Source organism: Chelmon rostratus, chromosome 8, assembly GCF_017976325.1.
Source record: "Chelmon rostratus isolate fCheRos1 chromosome 8, fCheRos1.pri, whole genome shotgun sequence".
Taxonomy (NCBI): Eukaryota; Metazoa; Chordata; class Actinopteri; order Chaetodontiformes; family Chaetodontidae; genus Chelmon; species Chelmon rostratus.
The window spans coordinates 23,063,608-23,076,236 of record NC_055665.1 but is presented as its reverse complement, the minus strand read 5'-3'; the positions used below and the strand labels follow the sequence as shown (position 1 = coordinate 23,076,236).

General features: G+C 44.5%; 1 protein-coding gene across 1 annotated transcript in view; it reads right to left on the bottom strand.

Annotated features, from left to right (window-relative positions):
• Nucleotides 1-51: 51 nt before the first annotated feature.
• LOC121610543 (E3 ubiquitin-protein ligase RNF19A-like) overlaps nt 52-12,629 on the bottom strand; it is a 28,309-nt gene continuing 15,731 nt past the window's right edge. The window contains exons 3-10 of the mRNA XM_041942713.1: nt 8,595-8,803; nt 8,250-8,394; nt 7,687-7,849; nt 6,128-6,242; nt 5,628-5,789; nt 5,053-5,266; nt 3,726-3,869; nt 52-2,813 (exon numbers count right to left, since the gene is read on the bottom strand). Of these exons, the coding sequence (XP_041798647.1) occupies nt 2,012-2,813; nt 3,726-3,869; nt 5,053-5,266; nt 5,628-5,789; nt 6,128-6,242; nt 7,687-7,849; nt 8,250-8,394; nt 8,595-8,803 (1,954 nt within the window). The 3' untranslated portion in view covers nt 52-2,011. The remainder of the gene's footprint in view (nt 2,814-3,725; nt 3,870-5,052; nt 5,267-5,627; nt 5,790-6,127; nt 6,243-7,686; nt 7,850-8,249; nt 8,395-8,594; nt 8,804-12,629) is intronic.

Sequence of the window (12,629 nt, the reverse complement as noted above, 5' to 3'; positions counted from 1 at the left end):
TTATTGACAATATTTGTATAAACCTGAAAAAGGGAGAATGGGACAACAACAGATCATATATTTTTTTTATTTTTCTGATATGCATTTACACGCATATAGTAAAGCAAATTACCAAACACATATACAAATACCTTATGCCATTCTGCACAAATTACAAATTATATCTGGCACTAGTGTTCAAATTAGGATCAAGAAACTGGAGTTTTGGTGAAGAATGACAAACAGAACCTGGGAGGAAGAACAAAACAACATTTTGCGTTAATGCGGGGTAGACTGCAGCATGTAGCCTCATCCACCGAACCAAACTGAGTGTTCAATCAGCAACAGACCTGCGTCAAAATACCATTCAAGATGCTTTTACCGACCTGGTAGAGGGTCACCTGAGCCGGCTCAGTGGCCTCAAAAAAGCTGACCACTGAGCAGTAGAGACAGGCGTAAGCAAACACTTCAAAATAAAGTGTTGAAAACAGAATTTGACTTCAAGTCTGCTCAGCAGCACCGATTGGCAACACAAACAGGAATCACAGGACAAACCAGAACAAACCCATGTATCCCCATTAACCTTTGTGCATTGCAGAACTTCAATGTAATAAGAAATACAGGTAACAGTGCAGGTGCCTTAGGCCGTTCTGGGGCCTCAGTTATTTGCGTAGCATTTGTGAAGCATGTACAAAACAAGCGGTCTGTATGTCTGTATAATCCTGGGTCTTGTCTTCATTCATCCCCATGGTGTAAAAAGGGTGCACCATACTGCGTCTACAGGTGACAAGTCAAAGGTATAAGATTTAACAAGAGCCTGAGTGCTGTCTTTGGTAGGCAACTGAAAAGTCTTCATTTACCATGTCTACCACAGTATGTTCTGTATGTGAATGAGCATCCCTCCTACACAGACAGACATTCTGCAACCTATAATGAGACGCTGTTTGGAGTCTTGAAGACACAGCGGAGAGAGACAAACAGAGAACACAAACAGCTTCTTGAAGGCACCATGAGTTAACAAAGAAAGATATCAAAGCTCTCTCTTACTCAGTGAGGCGAGACCATCAGCCTGAATAAATCACCTTTGAACAGGACAAAACATTTTCTTAATACAATTTCACAGAATTGACCAACCCATTGGTTAATGTTAACATAATGACTTTCAGCATTATCTCGACAACTGTGGCCTTCCAGAGACCTTTCTCAGATCAAACAACTCCCGACCCCCGACGTATCATCGCAAGCTCTCCGCAGAACTTAACCAGGCCTGGGCTTCCAAACTCATCGCAGCACTAAAAACACACACACAGCATCGTCTCCCACAACAGTTATGAATACATCCATCTAAAGAGAATCTCAGTTGTGTCGATTTCAGTGCTAAAATGATTCAGGATGTTGAGCCCAGGCCTTAGAATTAAACATTAGAGGGTTTATCGCAAACAAGCATCTAGGGAGAATACAAAAAAGTCTAATAATAAATACAGACAAGAACACAGAGGTTCCTCTGTTACTAATACATCTGGGGAAAAATTAAAAGAGGAAATAGTGAATCATATTGCCTGGTCCCTGTTTGAGTTCACTTCTGGAAAGCTATAACATTAAGATTCCTGCATGGTGTTGCATCCGCATTGTCGAGCCAAAATCAAATACTAGCGAAACCGGCACAGTGGTTTTATTTTAACCTACACAGATGAACAGGACAGCGACCAAACACCTGGGCTGTCTCTGTTACAAGTGGTGAGTAAGTGAACGGTCAAAAAAGTGTCAGCAGTCCGCGGGTCACACAGGGAGAAAACACCAGCATTCACAACCTAAACATTTCGCACATGGCCGCACTCTCAATAATTCCAATGAGCCCTCTGACAGTCAGTGGACGCACAGATCTCTGATTTAGGAAGGACAGAAATCCCAAAATAACACATCCCCTTCACAAGGGAAGAACAGAAAATGCAGGTTTAACTGTAAGCTATGACTGTTAGTGTAATGGAGGAAAAGATGTTAGCGTCTGTGCAGCACTTAAGGTATTGAGATTTCATATGTCAGTCTGTATGCAGGAGTTCTTGGGCTGCTGCTGGGTTTGGGTTTGGGTTGGGTGTTGTGGTTGGTGGTGGTTGTTGTTGTTGTTGGTTTCTTTTAGCAGCTCTCTGGTGTTGCTGTGAGAGTCCAGCTCAGCGGGGCACACCAGGTTGACATTCTCCTCTGTGATGAAGCAGAGAGGGGAGAGCTCTGCGCTGTGGCCCAGGGAGGAGGTGGTGGAGGTGGGGGAGTGGGGAGTGATCACAGCTCCTTGTCCCTGGGAGGAGGATGAAGAAGTGGGGCAGGTCTCCAGGCGGTCGTTCTCCACCTCGGGCAGGGGGCTGACGGTGGCAAAGCGGGTGTGGTAGTCGCCTCCACCGGAGCCGTGGCTACAGGACGTCTTCATGCTTTCCAGATCGGAGCAGCTGAACTCGGAGAAGTGGCTGGAGTGGGAGTCAGCCACTGACGGCAGGCTGCCGCTCAGCGAGGGGGAGTCGAACTCTGAGGAGTTGGTGCTGCGCTGCTCCAGCAGCTGAGCATCCATGTCCTCTCGCGTCTCGTTGATCTTGGTGCCTCCGCCGCCTTTCTTGCGCAGCTTGCCTTTGCTCTTTTTGCCCCCTGAGCTGGAGGAGGACGCCTCTTTGGCCCACTTAGTGGAGGTTCCTTTGCCTTCTGAGGAGGTGCAACCGTTGGAGGGGCAGGTCCAGCCACAGCGGCCAACGTGGCTGCCGTCATCTACACTGCTGCTGCCGCTGTGGTGCCGGAGTTTGCCGGGTTTGGACTCAATGTCAACCTGGACCTCCATACTGTTCCCATCTCTGGAACATGGGAGGGGGAGGGAAGAATGAGACAAATGAGGCACTGAAGAAAAATACAGAACGTACTCGACTGTCGGAGTGCAACACAAGTGTGTGAATGTTTGTGTGTAGCATGATTCAGCATGAAGCCTCAGGAGGCTGTTTTTAAGAGCCATCATTAAGTATGATGCACAGAATGGTCAAACAGCTTAATACTAAACCCTTCTATAACAGTTCTCATCAATTAAAAGAGAACACACATGCTCAACGGATTAAGTAACACAGTATTTGAACAGCCTTGATCATTTCTAACCCATCATTACTGGTGTGAGAAGTGACATTCACTTAGTATTTACAGTATGTGATCACAGGTGTGCATTTGCTGGACATTTCACCGCAATCTGTTTCCTATTACTGATATTTGGAAGGACACCAGCTACACAGAACCACGCAAATGCTGCCAATGCACAGACTCTTCCCTGGATAGATACACAGAGTACTTGATTGTTCCCCTGAGGGAAACTGCAACGCTGCAGCAGTCACTCACATATCACAAAACACACATAACTTACACTAAGCTGACCTGGGGTAGGTAAGAAAAACGCAAATTTAAAAACATATACACATGTGCATAGAAACTGCTGTGCTAGATAAAAAAATAGAATAGAATACAAATATGAGCTCTGATAGTGCATATTACAGTTGAGCTTGTGAAGTCTCTCAGATGATAAGTCTCCTCTCTTTGCACAGAGGGAGTCATTGTGCAGCAGCATTGCAGTGTGTAGGCATGACTTTCTGTAGCAGTCCTTACTCCAGCGGAGGTGAAGAAGCCTCCAACTGAAAACACTCCGCTGCCTGATTAGCAGGTCACGCAGGGGTGGGAAGTGTTTTCCGCTACGTTCATCATCCAGATAAAAAGTAAATGACGCTCACCTGTCGAGGGGCATGTAGGCGTTGAGAATGGATCCAGCCATTGCTTTGGTGCTAGCGTTGTCGCTGATTGTTCCCAGGCTGACAGTGCCAGACTCACCGCTCAGACTGCAGCGCTCCTTCTGCACATCGGCCTGCACCTCCAGCCTGACAACACGTGAGGGGGGAGATTTAGAGAATGCAGCAAAGCGCTATGAAGCTGCAACAGTTTCCAAAAGGAAATGGGGAGCCATCCAGTGGGAAAAACATAGCCAGCTAGGGGGCCAGACACCCCAGAGGAAAACGTTAGCAGGAAAAGACATCATTTTGTGGCCTCTGACACATTCTAATGCCACTATTCCATCAAATACACTGATCTTAATTATTACACATTTGAATGAGTTTGCCTACCAATTTTTAAACATGTAGTTAATTACTGTAAAGGAGAATTAGGTTTTTTCTGTGTTCCAGCCAACACAGTCTATATCAGTTTTTAAAACCACATCTATTCCTGACTAATGAGAACATTTGTAATCACGATATGGAAAATCATGCATTATGATTCTACTACTTGATCATACTTGGCCATAGGTATTACTGTACCAAGTTCCATTATATCACATTTTATTTTCTAAACATGATTTGAGCCATCTGACATTAGTAAGTTCATTAGCAAAACAATACAAAAGTGTTATAGGACATTTTAAACTGTAAAATTATAGTGTGAGGCTGGGGCAGAGCCTACATTTGTGTCATATGACTCAGGTCTGTTACTTCATCACCATTGTCTGTTTCAGTGTGTGTTTCAGTGCCTCTTAGAGACTGCTCCGCTGTAAAGAGCACACTGCAAAAAGAGATAATTAACTTGTTCTGTCGTGTGTGCGATATATACGGAAAACGCAGCGCTTTTATTGGACTTTTTAATGCTTACCGCACAATTGTCAAGTTGCTGCTAGCAGTGTTTTTTTGAAGCGGCCCGTCTGATGAGGATGGCCCCCAGCCTCCTACTTAGTTCATATTTGTCAGACACTGAAGATGACTCTCTGCTCTGCACTCGGCAGGACACAACCTCTCAGCCGGGCGCATACACACACACACATTCATATAGAGCAGATGGCCACATTTCTCGATCATGATGGTCGCATTGTTTCGAAGCGGACGCTGGAAATGTACACGCATAGCGAATTGCAACTTTTGTTGAAATGCTATTTCATAGGAATTAAAAAAAATTATATCATAAAGTACCCAGGTGGACTTAAATAGTTGGCTGTCTGGCCTGCAGCCGGTGCTTACAGACAGCTCTGTGCCAACATTTAAATCCCATGGCATGTGTTGTGTGCTGTTTCAGTACCTGTTTAAGTAATTGACCATGGCACTGCCTGAGAGGCTGCCGGTAATGCTGGCTCCGGCCAAGGCCATGGTGGACGCCGTCTCACTCAGGTTGTCCCTGATGGCCCCCAGACGGTCCATGTGGCTGCCGCTGGCACTCAGACTGCCCGTCAGCCCCCCAACACTGCCTTCACCTATACTGGGGTTGTTTCTGGTGTCTGCCACTGAAGTAGTATCTACACAGAAGAAATAACACTTCAACATCTAAAAATAAGAGATGAAAGATGTAATCTCTTGCAGTGCTGTAGCCGATGAGACTGAAATGTACAAAACTCTGAAACCGGTGAGGGTATTTGTCCAAGAAGCACTCTCACAGAAGAGGCACAAAAAGGCCTTTTTTATATGAAAGAAAAAGTGCGAAAGTAGACCTGCCATCTGTTAAACCAGCCACAGATTTCATTTGAACGAGGACTCAGCAATGTATCAGTCAGCAAAAGGCAAATTCTGTTGTTCGCTGACTTGGGCAAAAACACACAGGGTCACTTTTGGGTGTCAGTGTCGGTAGTTGAGGGTGGGGGTGGAAGCAATGAAGCTTACCGGTTGCAGCTGCCCCACTGCCAACATTCATGTCATTCTCGTCGTCAAACTCTATGCGAACACCTTTGCCATTCCCAGCTGAGACGCCACAACCTCCGCTACGGCACAGCGAGATGGGCACCACACCATAGACGTAAGCCAGCATGATGGGAACTCCGATGCCTGGGGGGTGAAAGGGAGAGAGACACACAGAGACACCAGGGAGATGTTAGACCGAGGCACTGGGAAAAAAAACAGTGGAGGCGACTGTTGCTGACGCACAGAAATCAAAAACAGTCATCTCCTTCAACTTTCCCATCTTTGTGTACCAGCTCATGAGAAATCCAATTGACTTTAAAAACAAACTTTTGCATAACATGAAGATTAAACAAAAGAAATTCCTGAAGCTAGCAAAGTTAAACAAGGATATGTCAATAATGATCACCAGACATGCAGAGAGCTAAAGCAGAGGTACAGAAACAGAGACAACACGAGTGAGAGAGGAGGGAGGACAGACTGACCGACAGTGACTGCAGCCACCACTGGAGACACAATGACAGACAGAGTCACTCCCCCAGCGATCACCAGGTTCCTCTTGTGGTTGGAGATGTCTTTGCCTTCATAGCGGTTATGAATCTGGCAGAGAGAAGGGGAGCAATGTGAGTCACAGTCAGATAGAGGAAACTGAGGAGTCTAACTTCTCTCAATTGGTATCCAAACCAGAAAACAACTGGCTCTCGTGCTGTTCTTCCAGCACTAACCAGCCATTATGGGACAGCTGGCTCATTTGAGAACAGATCAAAGCATGTAATGACACATGAACAAGTCTGCCAGCAACAGTAAAACCTTTTACAATAGCATTAATACAAAGTCAAAAAGCAGAAGAATAGCACCCCTGACACAGGACCAATGGTAAGTCACTGCTGCAGAAATCTTCAGGTAAAAACTACCACACATCTTAAGATTACAAGAAGCACAACTGGAGGAAAAAAACACATTATACAAGAATCAATCCAGCAACAGTGAAGCGGAGCTATGGCCCCATCAACAGGGCTGCATAAATGAAGTGGCTGTAGTTGAAGCTTCTATGCTGCTGTTATCATCTAGCGCTGAAAAACTCCTGCCAATAATTATTCAAGTGAGATTTTCTTTTAAATTGATTTGGTCAGCGGGGTTCACTGCTGGTCCAACCCCCTCCCCCCCAAAAAAACATACTTTACAAAAACTGTCAATACGTATTTCCACTCACTGCCCACAAAGACTGTTTGTTATTACTACATTCCCAAAGCATTTCTGATTTATGCATCAGACAACAGTGACAAAGCAGAGCTGATATAACACGAGACCCTGCTGGAAGTCAGTGACCATGGCCTTGGTGTAGTGAGTCACCGCGGTGGAGATATAACATTCATATGGGGTTAGGGTTAGGAATGCAGGTGATTCATGCTCAGATGTTGCATGTGTCATGTGATCTCTGCTGCATGTGGACTGGTTTTGTCAGGGAAGAAAAGCTTGTTGGCTCTGGCTTCTCCTTGGCAGCTTTCGGAGGGGAATTCAAGAGACTCGGAATACTTTCAGTTCATTGTAATGTCAAATTCTTATTGGACAGGCCGAGACTGATGAGTGATACTGAACAACAGTAGTGTATACAGACAAATACACAAAAATGTAGGGCATGTTACTGACAAATGACCTCAGTTAGCTTGAAAAGAGCCTGAGAAAAATACATGACAGTACATGTGCTAGTTTTACAATGTACTGTAACTAGTTAGTTACTGATTGATTCAGGGCTTGGTTCTTGTCTACAGTGTGTTCACTTACTCAACTGATAACTGCGATATGTACTGTATAGTTATGTAACACTGACTATGTTTACAACTGAACAGTGCTTCAGAGTTGTGCTACTACTACTACATGCAACACTGAGACTAATAAGTCAAGTGTTTGAACAGTAAATCAGAACAGTGGCAGAGCCAGTGAGTCTATGCTCTGCCTCATCCATGCAGTGAAAACTATAAGCAGAAAAACTTTTAACACTTGTTCCAAAATGCAGGACAGGAATGTGTCTCCAGAGCCTCACCTTCCTTCCAACATAAACGGGGATGCCAATAATCATGGCGGGGATAGCTATGCCGGCGATGAGTGCGATGCCGACCGGGGCACCTACAAGTGTTCCCAGTTGCCAAAGGATCTTCTTCTTTCTGCTCCATGGCTTCTTTCCCCAGAAAGTACAGCCTGATGGACTGAGAGAGGATGAGAAATGTTACCAATATACTTTCACATTTCAGATTTTAATTTAGGTCAGAAAATTTGAGGGGTGGAACAACCAAACTTGCTCTACAGGTTCCTATTCTCACCTAAAACTCAGGCAACAAAACTTATATAAACCCACAACACCAACTTTTAAACAACTTCATTACAAGTTGTGGGCTGCCACAAATAACACTGACCAATACATGATTTCACAACAGCAAATACAACAGTTTTTACTGGTCTGGACATTGCCTGAATCAGAATCGCAGTGATGAGAACATTCAAGTAGTGATTTGTTTGGATATGGATATTGTTACTTTACATGGCTTCAAAAACCATTAAAACTGCGTCTCTATGTGTCGACCTGTGCGTGCGTGTTGGCATACGAACCTCAGGTAGTGCAGGTCTGAGATCTCCTTCATGCAGAGCCAGCAGAACTCACAGCCACAGACAGCGCAGGTCATGTGGTTACAGCTGCCGTCGTTCATCTTGATGATGTAAGCAGCACAGCGCGGACAAGGCTTGATGTCATCAGCTACAAGGCAGAAAGATGGAAGAGAATATGATTCATTGTGCAATACCAATCCTCTCACTTACACAACATAACTATACTTGTGGTAACGTACTGCATATAATCTATGCTCAACATGTGTGAGTGAAACAGAGAAACAGAAAAGAGCAAATAAGATGTCATGTAACTGTGGCTTTTGTGTCTGTCATATTCAGTCAGCCGACCTGCAGCTCCGCTCTCTTGGCTGTAGCTGAGGGAGGACGAGCGGACCGTCCTCAGGCGGAGGCTCTGGGCTCTCTGCTGACGTGCTGCATCGCAGGTCTGGTTGGGATGCCACAGCTGCTTACAGTGGTAACAGAACTCTGTACCGCAGCCCTCCCTGCCGCACGTGATCTTGGGACAGCTGGCACACCCGAAGGCGATCACTGCGTACCTGGCAGAAGGCAAACATAACATTTATCAGGCAAAAGTTCAAATATAATACATCGTAGTGACAGAATAGAATGGGTTTTGTCTGACTGTACCAAGGTCACAAGAAAAACAGAGAGATTGGTGTCTGCAACACATCAAAACAACTTAACTAAACAGGACGGCTGACATTTGAGAAGAGGTGATGCAGAGCTGTGTTAATTTCGTTAACATTTCTAATAATTCAGCAGGTTAACATTTAAAAACACCAGTTTAATCTATCTTCTTATATAAGTGAACTTCTAAAATGGCAAACTAGACAATGACTTTTCCTTCTAGAGGCTGCAGAGCACTACTGCCATGGCAATGATGCTTTATCCATCCTCAGTCACTGTGTTGACTGCGTGTGTGTGTTGCCAGGTAAATGATGAAGTAAAATATCTTGTAATATATGTTGATCTATGACCCTTTAAAAATGGCCCAAGACAGACCTCTGGTTCCCAATCCATCGGTGTTGTGGAGAAAATGTCATCCTTATTTGATAATGACAGGGTGACAAGAGTGCACGCTTTAAATAAAGGCTGACCACGTAAACAACACTTAATCCTGAATCTTTCCATTCATAGTGGATGCTACCTGACCCTGCTGAACTGGCTGCCCCCCCTACACAAGAGCCAATATATTTTTTTCTTAGAAACCACAAGCGGAGGAAAGTGCAGCGGTTTTGTAGAGTAAAGGCCACATGTTTATTATTAGAGTGTTGTCCAGGCAATCAGCTAGTAAGTAACATGACAAGTGTGATGTTGATCCGGACAGGGCAGTGTTTGGAGCAGAATCTGCATCTTTTGTCAGTCTGCCTGGTGCATGTTTATTAACGTGACACAGCAAAGCACAGCAAACCCAAACATTTCTGACAGGGTGACAGCTGAGGTGAGGCGATGCATGGTGCTTTCAGCCAACAGACAGCAGACAAAAGCAGTGAGTGCACACAAAGAGACTAATGTTCAAAAATAAGAAAAGTTCATCTGCTCAAAGAGGACAGCTGAAGAATACTGGCTAACCAATTTCCTGAGGGAAACACTGGACTGCGTGACGTAGATGTATCTGACTGTAGCAGAAGCCTCCTAGCCCCTCTGTGACTGACCCCAAGATTATGTTTCAGTCTCAAAGCCATGGAGAGCCTGGGAGACTTCCTCTGCTGTTTACTCTACTGAGGACCGTGTCTAAAACGCAGACAGACAGTGAGGAATCGTACAGACATGTCAGTCTCATTTAAAATCAGTTTCAGTAAACCACCAACAACAAACACTATGCAGACTGGGGACTGGAGAGGACTAGAGAGATACTTGGGAAAGAGAACACCAGTGCTTTACTGCTGGGGCATGCAGTTACGACTTTTGAAAAACCCTAAATATATCACACCAATAACTGCAACTAACACCAGTGTCCTCTTTCTATAACAGGTTAACACTGTATACCCTTCCTGCTGGAGAATGTGGGGACAGAAGGACTAAGTACTCAAACACGTTTATATCTGACTACCGCAGTGAAAATACACCATTAAGTCAATAAACAACTACATAACCAGTGATAACACTGTATTTAATGTCAGGTTAACACAGCTGCTGTGGGGTGTTTTGAGAAAATTCACCTCTGGTGCATTTCCCAAACTTCTCTGAAACAATGCACATAAAAAACTGAGTAATAAACTGCACGATGTTGGCCGAAGCCTCTGAGCTGCCGGAAAGAGGAACGCGCAAGAGGAAAGGACAGTGCCCAGAAAAGCTGCAAAGAAACAGCAAAAATCAAATGGAAGGACACAGTAGTTTCCTCTGAACCACTCTGGGGTACAAGAATAAAATTTAGTCTCTCAGCACAAGAGATACACATTTGCTGAAGGAAGGACTCATATAAAGAAAATTGCTTAAAGCTGAAGTCAAAGACCTAGTGCCAACTAAGACTGGCTGAACACTGTGCAATGTTAAGCTACAGCCAACAACCAGCTGACCACTGACATATGCCTATATTCTGTGTCTGTGTGAAGACATGGCTATTCAATGATCTGCTACTGTACATTTTCATTTAGCTTTCCTTTGGAAATGTCTGCCTATGGTCTTTTGCTTGTAAGAAAAAAAAAGAATGAGCTACACCCAGTCTCACTAACTGCTGCCACCATCAATTCAACACACTCAACTGGCAGTATGACCACTGATGAGGGTCAATTGGTGGCAGTGGTGGTGGAGACGCCACAAAAGCCTCAGCCAATAGTCAGCCAAAATGCTTAATGAAGGTCAAATGCTGCCTGATGTCCAACTGTTGGCTTGCTGTCAGAGCTCTAGAGACTGGAAGGACTGTTAGCTGAATAAGGTTGAACTCAAAATGGAGAAAAAGATAGTGTGGCAAGACTAGAGAAGGCCAAGACATCAATGTAACATCAATAGTTATATATGAATATATCCTGGCTGTATTTCACTATTATGCCAACACTGTCCCCACCAGTAGGATAGACCTACTGCTTTCTTTCTAGCTCCAAGCGGAGCAGGAAAGCTGTTCTCAAAGCACAGTAAAACACATCATGCCTCCAATGTTTTTTACCCTCAAAATATATCTGCTACTATTCTGGTCAAGGTTACAAAACAGGACATCCACAACCAAAACATCCAGCTGCCCAAGTATTCAAGGCTACTATGGCTTCAGAATGAGATACAAACAGTACTTCAAGATAGTATGATGGGTTGGGGGACTTTATAGCCACCTGACCTCAAACAATTCCTGGAAGAAAAGGAAATGGCTGTGACAGCGCAAGCACAGAGAGGGAGAGTTTTTAAACATGGTAGCAACTGGTTCATTAAGGCAGCCTACCAAAGGATAGTGATTCTCCCAAATAAGTCAACCTTTTCAGACAGTGTACTGTGTTTATGAACTATCATGGAATGTCACGAGATCTCAATGGCTCATGCTTACATGCTTTGTGGCATGTAATGGTTTCAACCGACTCCTCCTTACTTTCGTGAGAAATGAAAAGCCAGCAGTTAAGGCACTTCAGACAGACGTCCACTCAACTTCAGATAAATGAAGTGCTGATTTGATTTGTCAGAGTCTGAGTCACCATTTGATCCTGCAGGGCCTCGACAAAGACACACTGTGGGGGGGACTGGGTGGAAGCGAGCCAACGAGCCATCACTCAGGAAGGGTATTAGAAAGTAAAACAGTCCAGCACAACTGGATTACTGTTAGCAGGGCGTGCAGTTATTTGAGACAAATACAACTGAAACAAATACATTAAGACAGAAAGACAGAGAGGGAGACAGAGGGCCGGTACAGATTAGTGGTGGAAGACGGACAGGTAGGTGTTCTATGGGTGTTCCAGTGGCATAATACACTAAGCATACTACATTACTAGACTGTAACATATCAAGCATACCTCCAGAAGAGACACATAGTCTGTTAAATATGTGTTTCTGCTGCCTAGCCCTTCACACAGAGTGTTTCTGTGCCTCTTTTCCTTCATCACTGTCTCATTCTTTCCTTCAAATGCTTGTTCAGGTTAGCAGCAATGACTCATCATTACAGTACACAACAGGTATCTGTCAAATCACGGCCTTGGCCACGCCCACAAACGCACAGGTGTTCAGTGCAACTGGAAACTAATAGGCATCAAACTCAGAAGTTGTTGTCATTAACCGTGAGCACATAAATGCTAATAGTAGTGGGGACTGAACTGTGAAACAGAGGGAATGAACTACGCAGATGGGGTTTAGTTGAGGATATGTTGTAAAAAACAAGACAAATCCCTGCAGGGTCTCTGCTGCTGCTCAGTACAGAGGGTCAATAGCTCTCTTTCCGGGGTC